The sequence below is a fragment of the Bufo bufo genome, chromosome 2, assembly GCF_905171765.1.
Source record: "Bufo bufo chromosome 2, aBufBuf1.1, whole genome shotgun sequence".
NCBI lineage: Eukaryota > Metazoa > Chordata > Amphibia > Anura > Bufonidae > Bufo > Bufo bufo.
The window spans coordinates 278,914,367-278,929,996 of NC_053390.1; the positions used below are offsets into that span (position 1 = coordinate 278,914,367).

Here is a 15,630-nt window from a genome sequence, read left to right on the forward strand (position 1 = left end):
GTCATCATCAAGTGGAGAAAATATGGCACAACAGTGACATTACCAAGAACTGGACGTCCCTCTAAAATTGATGAAATGACGAGAAGAAAACTGGTCTGGGAGGCTACCAAGAGGCCTACAGCAACATTAAAGGAGCTGTAGGAATATCTGACAAGTACTGGCTGTGTGGTACATGTGACAACAATCTCCCGTATTCTTCATATGTCTGGGCTATGGGGAGAGTGGGAAGACGAAAGCCTTTTCTTACGAAGAAAGTCAGGCTACATTTTGCAAAAACACATCTGAAGTCTCCCAAAAGTATGTGGGAAAAGGTTGAACTTTTTGGCCATAATTCCAAAAGATATGTTTGGCGCAAAAACAACACTGCACATCACCAAAAGGACACCATACCCACAGTGAAGCATGGTGGTGGCAGCATCATGCTGTGGGGCTGTTTTTCTTCAGCTGGAACTGGGGCCTTAGTTAAGCTAGAGGGAATTATGAACAGTTCCACATACCAGTCAATATTGGCACAAAACCTTCAGGCTTCTTCTAGAAAGCTGAACATGAAGAGGAACTTCATCTTTCAGCATCACAACGACCCAAAGCATACATCCAAATCATCAAAGGAATGGCTTCACCAAAAGAAGATTAAAGTTTTTGGAATGGCCCAGCCAGAGCCCAGACCTAAATCCGATTGAAAATCTGTGGGGTGATCTAAAGAGGGCTGTGCACAGGAGATGCCCTCGCAATCTGACAGATTTGGAGTGTTTTTGCAAAGAAGAGTGGGCAAATCTTGCCAAGTCAAAATGTGCCATGCTGATAGACTCATACCCAAAAGGACTGAGTGCTGAAATAAAATCAACAGGTGCTTCAACAAAGTATTAGTTTAAGGGTGTGCACACTTATGCAACCATATTATATATTTTTTATATTTTTTCTTCCCTCAACCTAAAAGATTTCAGTTTGTTTTTCAATTGAGTTGTGCAGTTTATAGGTCACATTAAAGGTGGAAAAAGTTCTGAAATGATTTATCTTTGTCTCATTTTTATTTATTTTTTACATCACAGAAACCTGACATTTTAACAGGGGTGTGTAGACTTTTTATATCCACCGTATGTCCGATCACCGTATAGATCACCGTATTAGAAGGTCAAAATTACTTTCCTCCACAAGGGGTCAGCATGGAGCTAGTTTTAAATAGTCTTATAAATATGTCCATAATTTTGTATAATACAAAGTATATCTACACACGCAAGCACTCAAGATTAAAAGTATTTACACGTAAAAGTTGTGTACTTAGGAATGAGAAACAAAGTATACTTCAAGTTGTAAGCCATAACTACAGTACTGTCGACAGTCCGAGTACTTCAATCTGTCATGACCAGGCGGGCCGGGGGCGACTAAACACCTGCAGACACACAAAAAAAAAAGCTGTTGAAAAGCATTATTGGTATTTTACAAGCAAGCATCTGTTATTTCTGAAATCCATGCATGGGTAAAGGTGTGGATGGTAACTGGTATTCTGCTGACATCACCAGGACAGCAGCTGCAGCTCCTTCAACCACACCAAGTTCAGTGGATTGTATTTTCCGGTTCCACATAGAATAAAGCATTTTTGGTGAATCATTTCCTTTAATTCTATTTCCTGAAGATGGGCTGATATCTTGCCTGAGCTGTTCTTAACAGCATTTAGAAAGCATCAAGAAAATAGCTTTATGGCAGCCCTATGGGCCATAGACACATGGTCAGGAGGAGACCCTATTGACTTCTATGGGAGAGTTTTCTAGGCATGCTCTGTGACCTGTGATTTGATAATCACCTATTGTGAATGGTTTATCACGTCTTATCTATACAGAGAGGTGATATCACCTTATTACAGGCAGGATTAGAATAATATATAACTGCAGTAAAGTGATCTGTACAGACCAAGAAGTGGCACCTATTATTAGGCTTAGTGACCAGTGCGAAAACTGCAGGATTTCATGTTTTTTGTCTAAATATAGATTCTGACATAGAAAAAAAATTATACATATCATCAAAAATTATTTGATTCTGTTAAAAAAAAAAAAGTTTTTATGTTTAACGATTTAAGCAATAGGTCATTTTCTGATGACACATTCCCTTTAACATTTAAATGCATAAGAACTGATGACTTTGTGGCCTTACCAGGATGGTCACTAGCTGCCTTTTTAGTGATTCAAAAGATGGAGTTACACTAAGGGTCCATTCACACATCTGCAATTCCATTCCGCATTTTGCAGAACGGAATTGCGGACCCGTACATTTCTATAGGGCCGCAATAGCGGACAAGAATAGGCATATTCTCTTAGTGCCGGCAATGTGCGGTCCGCAAAATGCGGAACGCACATTGCCGCTGTCCGTGTTTTGCAGATCCACGGATCCGCAAAACACACACGGATGTGTGAATGGACCCCAAGTCTTAGCAGAGGGGCAAACCCATACAAGCAAGCCTGTAGGTTTGCCCAGTCATTGATGGAGCTTTCTGTGTAAAGATAGCAATTTTAATTGGCTAAGACAGGCATGCTCAACCTGCGGCCCTCCAGCTGTTGCAAAACTACAACTCCCATAATTCCTGGACAGCCTACAGCTATCAGCCTACAGAAGGGCATGGTGGGAGTTGTAGTTTTACAACAGCTGGAGGGCTGCAGGTTGAACATTCCTGGGCTAAGAGATAGACAAGCAAACAGTTGTCTACCAGCACAAACCTTTGCAATCGGGTTGTCAGAAATTCTCACAAATGGTTGGAAACTAGTAATTTGCATACAAGAAGAGGGATATTTAAAGTGGTTATGCCAAGTTTTTAAGTACCCCCTCAATCCACGCTCCATCATAATGTTGCCCCGTTCTCATGGATCGTATGGTCGTGCATGCAAATTGACGCTCCATTCATTCTCTATGGGAGGACTCCCATGGAGAATGAATGGGGCGGCACCAGAACTAGGCATGTCCCCTTTAATGGCCAGCATGTATGGTTTTTATCTCATGTCTATAGTTAACTTATGGAAGATGATTGACGTTTATCAAGCAGAAATCTGCTACAGCAGCCATATTGCTGCCGCATGTGTTTACCTGGATGCCTTTTACATCATTATATAACGTGCTTTACAATAGATTAAGTGAAGAAAGAAAAAACCACTTGTCAAACATGTCTCAACTATATCCACAAAAGTAAATGGGATGGGAAGGAATCAATGAACACATGAGAATGAAAATAAATCCTCTTCAGTGGGTAGAATACAAAAGTTATTGAAGAGGATATAGTGAAAATCTGTCAGCAAAAGGTTAAAAGGGCTGTACAAATCCAAGCATGGCTCATGCTGCGTCATTTGCTCCCATAATTATTTTTGGTAAATCTATACCTTGTCCTGATAACCCCTCTCTGTCATGATCTCTGCCTCTTGTTCTGCCAAATACTCGTCTTCTTCCTCAGCCAATTTCTCTTCTCTTTCCTCCTCTTCCAGGCGCATCATGGCCTCTCTCTCTTGCAAGCGCCGCTCAGAAATCTAAGAGATACATTTTTTGGTATTAGAATAGTATACACCTAAGGCCTCATGCACACAACCGTTGTGTGTTTTGCGGGTCCGCAAAACACAGATGGCGCCCGTGTGCGTTCCGCAATTTGCGGAACGGCACGGACAGCCATTGATATAACTGCCTATTCTTGTCCGCAAAAAGGACAAGAATAGGACAGGTTATTTTATTTTTTTCGGACCACGGAACGGAGCAACTCCATGTGCTGTCCGCACCTTTTGCGGCCCCATTGAAGTGAATGGGTCCGCATCCAAGCCGCAAAGACTGCGGCTCGGATGCGGACCAAAACAACGGTCGTGTGCATTAGGCCTAAGAATACAGATCTCAAAGACTGCAGAAAAGAAAGTTTCTGGGTTGCAGCTGCACAATGAGGAGAACACCTCTTTGTTTTGTATGGACTGAAACCTAGTACCTGTGCCTCCAGTTCCAGCTTTCGAGCCGTCTTCAGTTCTTCCTCCTCTTTTTTCTCTCTAGAAGTCAGTTGCTTGAACTCTTCAAGCTCTCGGATGAGCTGTTCACGAGACTTTAACGATTCCCTCTGTGCCCGTTTATTCTGTTCTATTTTCTCCTGAATCTGAAGCTGCCTTCCTGTCAGCACCTGCATAAGGAGACCGCAAAACATGTTCCAGTATTTCCGAAGCAAAATATTAATGTTTCTAACAATCGCTAGAAACAGACTATGGAATATATATACTGTAATGCTCTGCATATACCCAACATGGAAATAAAAATGAGAGACATATATAAAACCGCTGCTGGAAAAACCTTTTAACCCCAGCTCCTCAAATGAAAATGGAACGGGTTAACCACTGCGTGTTCTCTACAGGATTTATACAAGACTATTTGTTCTAGGAACATGTAGAAAATCCTGCACACTGATAACAGTAAGGACAAGACTATCTCCAATTTAATTTTATCATTCACTTGTAGGTTTTAAGTTCCTTTGAAGTTACATGCACACACAGCAGAAACCTATGGCAAAATGTGTTCCAGGAAAAACTATTCATGACATACAGTACGTGGCTTGAGCAGATTTAAAAATCTGCAGCATTAAATTGGGCATGGGTATGAGGCTTTGTTGTCTTCCCTTTCCATGCATTTTATTGTCCCTTAGTCCACTCCAAGTGCACAAGACCCTATGATCTGACATGCTGGACCATGGATCAGGAACCTCTGGCACTCCAGCTGTTCACAAACTACAACTCCCAGAATGCTTCATTCACTTCTATGGGAGGTAGAAGAACAGCCAAGCATGTTTTCATGCTGCGAGCTGTAGTTTCACAGCAGCTGGAGTGCCGATGGCTGCTGATCCCTGTGCTAGACAATAAATTATGTTCCATGACTAGATGGTCCGTCTCTTTTAGGCTACTTTCACACTCGCATTTGGTGCGCATCCGTCACAGTGCTCCAGACAAAAAAAAATGACCAGGAGCCATTGGCTCCTAAACTAAAAAATTTAGGAGCCAAATTCAATTTTTTAGTCGCCAAATTTAAAATGCATATAATTTTTAAAAAAGGACTTTGAGAAGATGAGACGCAGGTGACAGTAGTGAGCCAGCACTACATATAGGAGAAAACAGCACCACATACCTCTCACATCCAGGGACATTTTCTGGGGGACAAGGTGACTAAAAATGGCGAATTGTGTGGTTTAGAGTTTTTTTTTCTGTTACGGCCTTCACCGAGCGGAAATATTTTTTTATATTTTAATAGCTCACACTTTTTGGGACGTGGCGATATGTAATATGTTTATTCTTTATTGTTTGTAAATTTTATATGTAAAACTGGGAAGGGGGCCATTTAAACTTTTAGTATTTTGGAGTTTCTTTTTTTTTTTTTTTTTTTTACTTTTTATTTAATAACCATTATTTCCCTTAGGGACTAGAACCTTGATTTTTTTCATCCCTTGTGCTATTCACCCTGATAGAGCTCTGTAATCTGCCACTGCCACCAATGAACGGGATGGGACCCTGTGGCCACCATATAACTGGGGGGGGGGGGACACGACGACTTGTGGCCAGTGATAATGGGGGGGGGGGGGGGGGGAGGCTTTGGGAGAGCGCACTGCACCACCAATGAATGTTTAAAGAGGACCTTTCGTGGGTCCAAAGAATATGAACTTATCAGCAGGCTGCATAGAGCGGCGCCCAGGGATCTAAGTGCACTTACTATTATTCCTGGGCGCCGCTCCGTTCGTCCGCTGTGGCCCCCCGTATTTTCAGCATTCAGAGGAAGGAGGAGGAGACGCCAGTGTCTCTCCTTCTCCCTGACAGCAGCGCTGTCCAATCACAGCGCAGAGCTCAGAGCCAGGGAGGTTTTTTCCTCCCTGGCTCTGAGCTCTGCGCTCTGATTGGACAGCGCTGCTGTCAGGGAGAAGGAGAGACACTGGCGCCTCCTCCTCCTTCTTCCTCTGAATGCTGAAAATACCGGGGGCCACAGCGGACGAACGGAGCGGCGCCCAGGAATAATAGTAAGTGCACTTAGATCCCTGGGCGCCGCTCTATGCAGCCTGCTGATAAGTTAATATTCTTTGGACCCACGAAAGGTCCTCTTTGACTCCTTCCTATAATTGTCTGCAGCGGTATCACAGACCCGGCACCTGGCCTCAATAACAGGGCATGCGATCTGGGGCACCTGAGGGGTTAATGGCCGCGGATCGCATGCCCTGTTATTGAGGCCGGGTGCCGGGTCTGTGATACCGCTGCCTATACTTATGTTTTACATTCATTGGTGGCGCAGTGGCGACAGCTCCTCCCCTGCTATATCCCCATTGGTGGTAGTGGCGGCCGCGTCACAGTGGAGAGGGAGGGACTCCTTCCTTCTCCACTGTGCAGTGTGCTAGTGAAGGGAACTTAGGCTGCGCAGGATCGCGGCGGTACAGTCGCAAATGGCGACAAGACTAAAAAGTCTTGTCGCCATCTGCAAATTTTAAGGCGCATTGGCGACCGTTTTGGTCGCCATCTGGAGCCCTGCGTCATGGATATGCACAGACAGATCCGTTCATATAATACAACCATCTGCATCCGTTCAGAACGGATCCGTCTGTATTATCTTTAACATAGCCAAGACGGATCCGTCTTGAACACCATTGAAAGTCAATGGAGGACGGATCCGTTTTCTATTGTGCCAGATTGTATCATAGAAAACGTATCTGTCCCCATTGACTTACATTGTGTGTCAAAGCGGATCTGGTTGGCTCAGTTTCATCAGACGGAATGGATACTGAACGGAGGCAAAATGATGCATTCTAAGCAGATCCTTTTCCATTCAGAATGCATTGGGGCTAAACTGATCCGTTTTGGACCGCTTGTGAGAGTCCTGAACGGATCTCACAAACAGAAAGCCAAAACGCCAGTGTGAAAGTAGACTTATACAGCAAAAGGCTTAGGAATATTACAAAAAATATTCCAACATGTTGCAAAATCTCAGTGCATTCTAATAGGATAGTCTTCCCATGATTCAAAGTGCCCACTCCCATGATAATTATGATATAGTATAAAAGTAGAACAACTTGTGCGTGGCCAACTAAATTGGTATTAATGGAACAACTCTAGATGAAGTCAGGTTAAAGTAATCTTAAACCTAGGGGCTATTTATATGAACGTGTATTAAACGTCTGATGTGTATCATGGCCCAACTGCGGGTTTAACTGACCCGAACTCGCAGCATCATAGATCCCCACAGCCATGACACAGATGAGTAATATGGAAATATATAATACGTCCTGAGCATGGACGTGCGAATAGCCCCTAACATTATGCAGCGTTACCTCTTTCATCAAGCGATTCCGTGCATTCCTCTCTCTGTCCCATTCCGCCTCTCTTTTCTCCCACACCTGTCTGGCTTCTTCCCTAGTAGGAAAATAGTAATTATATAAATTACAGCATTATAAAAGTATAAAGTACAGAGTATAGGCTCCGCTTCCGGTTTTTATTCACAATCACTAATGGAAATCAATTATCAAACACTGACTGCGTGAAAGTCGCCTAAGAGAGAGTTTCTTTACATTGACTTTAATTATTAAGGAAACACAAAAAAAAAAGAGCAAACATGTATCAACTTTCTTGTACAAGCTGTTACAATTATGGGGGTTCCAGATACGGTATGTAGATGTTATTTTACGATGCGATGTGTATTTAATACAGCAATGCTTTGAACTACAATATACTGGCATTTATTAGGGTATTTGGAAAGAGAAATGTCACTAATTGAAAGTAATAAATCTGTGGCTCACGGTAAGGATCATCATATGGTGATCTATGCCCAGTTAAATATACCCATGGGAGCTTGGGGTACTGCAGCCTTAATATGGATGCTAATATGCATCTATATTATGCTCATATTTAAGAGGGTTTCATTTTATGCCTCGACAGACTGAGGGGAGAGTGTGAGACAGTAACACTGAGGCAGGAATACCGTGCTCCTGCTTCCCACTGGCACTAAGAAACGTCAGTCTGTACAGCAGGAGGTAGAGCAGGTACAGCTGCGCACAGGACATACAAACACTATTGCTGGTGATCCGGTCCCTGATGTAAACATGCTGAGAGGCTGACATTACGTTTGAACCTCTTCCATACGTATCTATGGATTATGGTGATGAGCGAAAAATCTCTCCGAACTGGAATAACCTTTTGAAGAGGCACCGTCAGCATAATCAACTCTATTATACCAGGCATACTGCTCCATAGGGTTCATTGTGCTGATTAAATTGATATCCGTCTTATGGCTATAGGATCAACTGCTGCAGGGGCCGGCGTAGCTCTCAGGGCACTGCTACTACTACTATGCCCCTCGGTGCGCAGTATACTCTCCCCCTCCCCTTTAATTGACAGGACTAATAGACCTGTCTACTGGTGCCTGCATTGTGACTTACAATCATTGGTGGTCCAGCATAAATATGCTATATCCAGTCACCCGTTTGAGTGTATTACAAAATCATAGTCACATCGTTTATAAGGCTGAAAAAAAAGACATTTGTCCATCCAGTTCAGCCTGTTATCCTGCAAGTTAATCCAGAGAAAGGCAAAAAAAAAAAAAAAAAAAAAACAAGAGGTGGAACCCACTTGTCTTCCAATTTAGGGGAAAAAATTCCTTCCCGACTCCAATCAGGTAATCAGAATAACTCCCTGGTTCAACGACCCTTCTCCAGAATTCCACTAGGAATGCAGAGAGAGCGCTGACCGGGTAACAAGAGAATACTTACCTTTCCATCCTCCCAGCAGCTGTGTGGAGCCGCGGGTATGAGTCCACCTGAATGTGGAGGTGACAGCAACTTCACACACAGTAGAGGAGTGCAGAGTGTTGTCCAGGTTAAAAAAAAACAACACAATCATACCCGCTCCTCGCCACCCCATTTCGGTTCCCTAGCTCTATTCAGTGATCTTCTGGGCCCTGTAAACTTCCGGACAGACAGGGTCACGTGCCCCACTGCGGTCAATGGCTGGCCTGGGCAGTGACCATTTTGTCATGTCCCACCGAGGCCAGGCACCTGGAAGTTTGTTTACAGGCTGGGTGAAAGAGCCAGAATGGAAGGGCAGAGAACAGAGGAGCAGGATTGTATTTTCTCACCGGGCTGCTGCCCACAGTTACAGAAGTTCCAAAGGCTGGAGAACTTCAAAACAAGAAGCAGAAGACACATTGCGGGGGAAGTTACCAGTTCAGAAACTGTTGACATATACACTGTGTGAATCTCATGCTATAAGAGACCAAATAGCCGCATATATACTAGTGTTACAGTATAGCTATTCTTGTGCTACATTGCTTACTTCTTTGACCAGTCCTGTCTGTATTTTTCAGTAGTATCTGGACATTTCCTTCCTTTTTATTGGTGGGCTCACAGTGGCCTTATGCATACCAGGTGCCAAAAATGTGCCACAAAGTAAGGGTCAACTAATAGGTGGTGTAACCTTAGACTAGACCAGACTTGTCACCCAGCATCGTCATAAATCTGGAGCATTTTTACACAGTCAAAGCGACACTGTCGATAACTATTAGAGAGTATTATTAACCCTTTCTACCCCGGGCCAGTTTTCACCTTCCTGCCCAGGCCATTTTTTGCAAATCCGACATGTGTCACTTTATGTGGTAATAGCTTTGGAACACTTACTTATCCAAGCCAGTCTGAGACAGTTTTCTCGTGACACATTGTACTTCATGATAGTCAGAAATTTGTGTCAATATATTTCACCGTTAATTATGAAAAAATTCCAAATTTACCAAATATTTTGAAAAATTCGCAATTTTCTCTGTTTTTAAAACAGAAAGTGATACCTGATAAAATATTTATTACTTAACATTCCCCATATGTTTACTTTATGTCGGCATCATTTTGGAAATGTCATTTAATTTTTTTAGGACGTTAGAAGGCTTAGAATTTTAGAAGCAATTCTTTTAAGAAAATTTCCAAAACCCACTTTTTAAGGACCAGTTCAGGTCTGAAGTCACTTTGTGGTGCTTACATAGTGGAAACCCCCCATAAACGACCCCATTGTAGAAACTAAACCCCATAAGCTACTCATAACTGATTTTACAAACTTTGTTAACCCTTTAGGTGTTCCACAAGAATTAAAGGAAAATGGAAATGAAATTTCTAACTTTCATTATTTTAGCAGATTTTCCATTTTAATCCATTTTTTTCTTCGGGTGACAACAGAGCATGAGTAATAGCAAGCTCTTCACTCACACTCTGTGGTCACATGGCACAAACAAATCATTGATTCGAGGATTTTTTTATGTCGAGTTAATCGATTAATTCGAGTAATCGTTTCAGCCCTAACGTGTATTCATCTGTGACACTTACATGCTCTAAGAGCTATTTTTATCTGTGAGCAGACTGCTGACTAGCACATAAGAAGATTACTCTAGAAATTATGTTAAGCTGTCATCCTTGGTTATTATACAGAACTAGCATATATGGACAAGTACATATGCACACCATTCATTTCAGTGCATTACTAAAAGGGGTTTTGCAAGTCGCGATTGTACTAGAATGTAATCTGGATCGAAAAACAATGGGGGACATATACTATAGCGGGTGTTCCAAACACTAGTGTAAATCCATTAAAATATACAAAATTTATTAAGAGGCAAAGGCTGTCCGTGTGCCAGACTTTCAAATCTATGAAAGTTATGAGTTGGCGTAGATTTGAATTATCATTTACGCCATTTTCTGGCATAAATGACAGTAAATCTGGCAGACACCAGGAGGTCATGCCCCCTCCTACTAAGCCCCACTCACTTTCTTACCACTTTTTAAAAGTGATGAGACTAGTGAAAACTAGCAAATTATTGGTAAATTATAGTGTGCGCAATAATTTGTGACTTTTTATGCCACAATAGTGGCGTAAACAAAGAAGAAAATAATAAATGCAGCAACCAGTGACAATACACATTCTAGACACAGTTACACAAACTGACAATTCTTGTTAGAACAGCTTTTAGGCATGATGCCTACATGTGTAGCCTAGCTGCACAGAGACTTCTTGTTCACCCTTAGTGCCCAATATTGGCCAGTCACCTGAAGAGAGTATCGAGCTCTGCTTCTCTCTGCCTCTCCAGATGAAGCTGCTCCTCAATGACGCGTTTCATCCAGGCTGCATCAGCAGCTGCCTGCTCCCTTCTAGCGGAACGCAAGCTTTGCTCCTCATCTTCTTTACTGATCAGTGCTGCTAGTATCTTCATGTCCGTTTCCTGAAACAAGATAGAAGGGATTAACATTACATAGAAGATTGTGAATTATCAATGCATTTACAGCAGTTTTTATATGCATCTGATAATTGATGGGACCTCAGTTGGGCTCAGCACGACTAGTTTGAGTAGAGCTTGCTAACCAAGCACTGGTTTTAGCCTATGTCCTGCTGATGAATCTGGTGCCCACTGCACTGGAGGAAGAGATTGTTGCAGCATTCATAGTGGGTGCTGATATTAACCCCTTACAAAACCAAGCCATTTCTGGCCTTCAGGACCACACATAAAAGGGTTTTCCAGGATTTTTTAACTGATGACCTATCCTCTAGATAGGACATCAGTAACTAATTGGTGGGGGTCCGACCAGCTGTTTTGAGAAGGCAGCAGGGCTACTGTGAGAGCCATGGGCTTGTTCCTGCTCACCAAGCACAGCGCCGTACATTGTATAGTGGCTGTGCCTGGTATTGCACTCAATCCCATTCACTTGATTGGAGTGGAGCTGCTCCTAGACCACAGGACACATGAACGTGTCGTCACTCAGCCTAGCAAAAGCAGAGAGAAGGCTGCAGCACTCACAAGAGAAGGCTGCAGCACTCACAGGAGCGCCACTGCCTTCTCAAACAGCTGATTGGCAGGGGTCCCACCGATCAGGTACTGATGACCTTAAAAAGGGCTGTTTTGTTTATATTTTTTACATTGCTAGGTGGAGGCTTCCGCCTAGCAGTGTTCCAGGTGATGTCACAGGCACTGATGGGCCGGCTTTAGCATTGACCTAGCCGTTTTACAGGATAGAGCAGCGCTAAATTCTCCACCAAGCTTTACCCATAGAGAGCCTGATACATCACCGGATCTAAAAAATAAAATAAAATCCTTTGCCCTACACAATTCAGCGCAGGGCAAAGGAGAGCTCTGAACCCGGACAACCCCTTTAAGCTGATATCATTGGAATAGAATGTCACTGGAGAACTCTTCATCCTGTGATCTACTTTACTTTAAATTAGCAGTACGTGGTGACCTCATGACTTTAGCATAAGGTCAAACAACATAAGCATTCTAGGGACAATGATAGTAATCTTCCTTGACAAATCAAGGGAAAAAAATTCTGCATGAATGACGTACAGTATGTGACACAACTCTTACCAGTTCTTCCTGTACCATGCGGGCTCTTCTCTTCATCTGTGCGGTGTACTGACGACTCAGGAAGTGACTAAAAAGATCATAAAAATGTTAAACACATAACTGCTTATTATACTTGATTAACTGTGAGCAGCTCCTATTTAAATGCATTGCAGTAATTCTCAGCTAAATAGTGGTAAATAGCTTCGCTCTATTTCTGGAAATGGCTTTCATATATATGTTTCCCCCTGAAATAAAACATCCTGTCAGTTTACCAACAGTATACAAGTGTTGTGAGTTTTTTGAGGCAAAAGGGTGGCTGAATAAATGTTGAATGGGGCCAGATGTACAAATTATTACAAGCTTATCTTTAATACAGGGATTTGCTCATATTGATTTAATGATCACATTTTGCCAACAGTTTACCAATATTTTATGGCAGATTTAATCTGTCCCATCACTCGCCACCAGCTTCTTCCTGTATTTTACCAAAATGCACAATATTACAACTAAGGCTAGTTTCACATATGCGGCCAGGAGTTCTAGCAGAGAATGTCAGGAAACGACCGGACAAAAACTGTTCCGTGAAGCAGTTTTTATCTTGACGATTTTCAGGCATATGCCGGATCCGGAGAACTCTGGCAGGCTGTTCTCTACTGGAACAGCCCAGCGAAGGCCATGCCGCATATGTAAAACTAGCCTTAGCCTCAGTCGCCCACAATAAAGCTGAACTCTCCTTCCAAAGTGGAGACACTTAGAACAGACCACCACTGTATGATTAGTGGTGGTCCAAACTCCAGGACCCCACCAATCAGCAGACAAAGAAACCATGAGGGTCCATTCAAACATTCCTAAGTGTTCTGCGGATCCGCAAAACACGGACACTGGCAATGTGCATTCCGCAATTTGCGGACCGCACATCACAGGCACTATAACAGAAAATGCCTAATCTTGTCCGCAATTGCGGACAAGAATAGGACCTGTTCTATTTTTTTTGCGGAAACGAAAGCACGGATGCGGAAGTGCGGATCTGCAAATGCGGATAGCACACAGCACATTCCGGCCCCATTGAAAATGAATGGTCTGCACCCGTTCTGCAAAATTGCGGAACGGATGCGGACCCATTTTGCGGAAGTGTGAATGGACCCGTACTTGTAAAATGGTAGTGTTCTGCTGATCAATGGAGTCCTAGGGTATGGGACTATCTACAGCTCAGCCCCATTCAAGTGAAGACACAACCTCATGAAGAAGAGTGTCGCTGTGCCAGTGCTGCAGTGAAGAGGCCTTTAGGCTGGGTTCACACTTGAGCGCATTTTATATGCGCGTTTTTGTTGCGCGTTTTTATGCACGTTTTTTGCAATAGTAAACGCGCGTTTGACGCGCGTTTGTGTTATTGACTGCAGTGTCCTATGGCCACAAACGCGCGTCAAAACGCCCCAAAGAAGCTCAAGAACTTGTTTGAGTGTAGGGCGTTTTTCAGCGCGTTCAAACGCGCTGTAAAACGCTCAAGTGAGAACCAGGGCCATAGGGAAGCATTGGTTTTCATGTGTTGAGCGTTTTACAGCGCGGTTGAACGCGCTGTAAAACGTTCAAGTGTGAACCCAGCCTTATTCTGCTGATAATGGGGGTCTCTGACCACACTGATCACTCATTATTAAATGTTGGACCCGCTATACAATGTATCCATATGTTTACATTACAGGCTCTAATAATGGGGATTAGGCTACTTTCACACTAACGTTTTTGCAGGATCCGGCAGGGTTCAGCAAAAACGCTTCAGTTACTGATAATACAACCATCTGCATCCGTTATAAACAGATCCGGTTGTATTATTTTTAACATTGCCAATACAGATTAGTCATGAACTCCATTGAAAGTCAATGAGGGGCAGATCTGTTTTCTATTGTGTCAGAGTTAAACGGATCCGTCCCCATTGACTTGCATTGTGGGTCATGATGGATCTGTCTTTCTCTGCATCCTATGATGGAAAGAAAACCGCAGCTTGCAACCAAACGGAACGGAATGTATTTTGGAGCATTTAGTCCTGTTCAGTTACGTTTTGTCCCCGTTGAAAATGAATGGGGACAAAACAAACGTTTTTTTTTTCCGGTATTGAGCCCCTATGACGGATCTCAATACCAGAAAATAAAAACGCTAATGTGAAAGTAGCCTTACAAATCAGGAGTGATTCTTGATGCGGTTATGGTGGCCATTTTATAGTAAAAGGGTTGTGCCAACTATCCCCTATTGACAAGATAGGGGATAAGCGTCTGATCCATTCATTCTCTAGGGGACTGATTGAGTTAGCCGAGCACCGTACTGGCCATTTTTGTGGTCCCTTAGAGAATTAGTGCAGCAGCAGTCATGAGTAACTTGCCACTGCATTCATTCAGGCAAATGGTTACCCTGTTATTGTGATCTGTGCAGGTCTTTTGTGGTCAGACCCCCACCAATCGGGATGCTTATCCTTTATACTGTGGATAGGGGATAAGTTAATACCTTGACAAAGCCCCTTTAATTTAGAATCAAAGCAAAATGGCCACTGCTGGTTTTGGCTATGTCAAATGTATTTAACACATCAGAACAGCCAGCAATTCAGCCAGCACTTACCCAAGCTCTATTTTCTTCCTACGATCCTCAATTTTCTTCCTCTCTTCCTGAAGCTCCTCCACTTCCCACTGTTGTCTCAATAAGTCTTCCTGTTCCTTCTTTAATTTCTGAGCCTGAATGGCAAAGATATTTATCCAGTTAAACCTGTTTAATTATGTATTTAGCAAAAGGAAATCTATTCTTCCATTGCCAAGAGCAGCTTTGCGAAAGGTTCTGACCTCTGTGTCCTCCCAATTACAAACTACAGACAAGCCCTGTGTATGATCGTGCAGTCATACTTTCTTCTCTCTGCCCCTTACTTCTTGCTAAACTACGGAATATACGTTAGCAAAAAGTAGGAATTTTTTATTTTTTTATTGACAAAAGTAAAATTAACAATATCGCATACTCTTATTATGAAATACAGTAATCTTGCATTTCATTTCTATTTTCTCAGTTTCTTTTGTTCATTAGTACATAATAAACTTAAAACAGATACATTTTACAATTATTTCCAATCAGCCAATGCATTTTCCCTAACCCCTAAGTACTCTGTCTAGCGTGGTATCAGGTAGTATAATCAGACAGCCCCTTTAATCCATCAGACCCAAGGTACCCCGAGCCGACAATAGGCCTTGTCGCATTGTCAAGGTTGTGTACATAGTGTGTGGTGACTCGCACCAAAGACCCCAGACTCTATCAAAT

General features: G+C 42.8%; 1 protein-coding gene across 1 annotated transcript in view; it reads right to left on the minus strand.

Moving 5' to 3' along the window:
* Positions 1–1,009: 1,009 nt before the first annotated feature.
* Positions 1,010–15,630, minus strand: part of LOC120991449 (trichoplein keratin filament binding) — a 34,353-nt gene continuing 19,732 nt past the window's right edge. Inside the window, exons 7-13 of the mRNA XM_040420263.1 lie at positions 14,947–15,059; positions 12,361–12,427; positions 11,051–11,223; positions 7,304–7,385; positions 3,947–4,132; positions 3,363–3,506; positions 1,010–1,390 (exon numbers count right to left, since the gene is read on the minus strand). Coding sequence (XP_040276197.1) covers positions 1,358–1,390; positions 3,363–3,506; positions 3,947–4,132; positions 7,304–7,385; positions 11,051–11,223; positions 12,361–12,427; positions 14,947–15,059 — 798 coding nt within the window. The 3' untranslated portion in view covers positions 1,010–1,357. The remainder of the gene's footprint in view (positions 1,391–3,362; positions 3,507–3,946; positions 4,133–7,303; positions 7,386–11,050; positions 11,224–12,360; positions 12,428–14,946; positions 15,060–15,630) is intronic.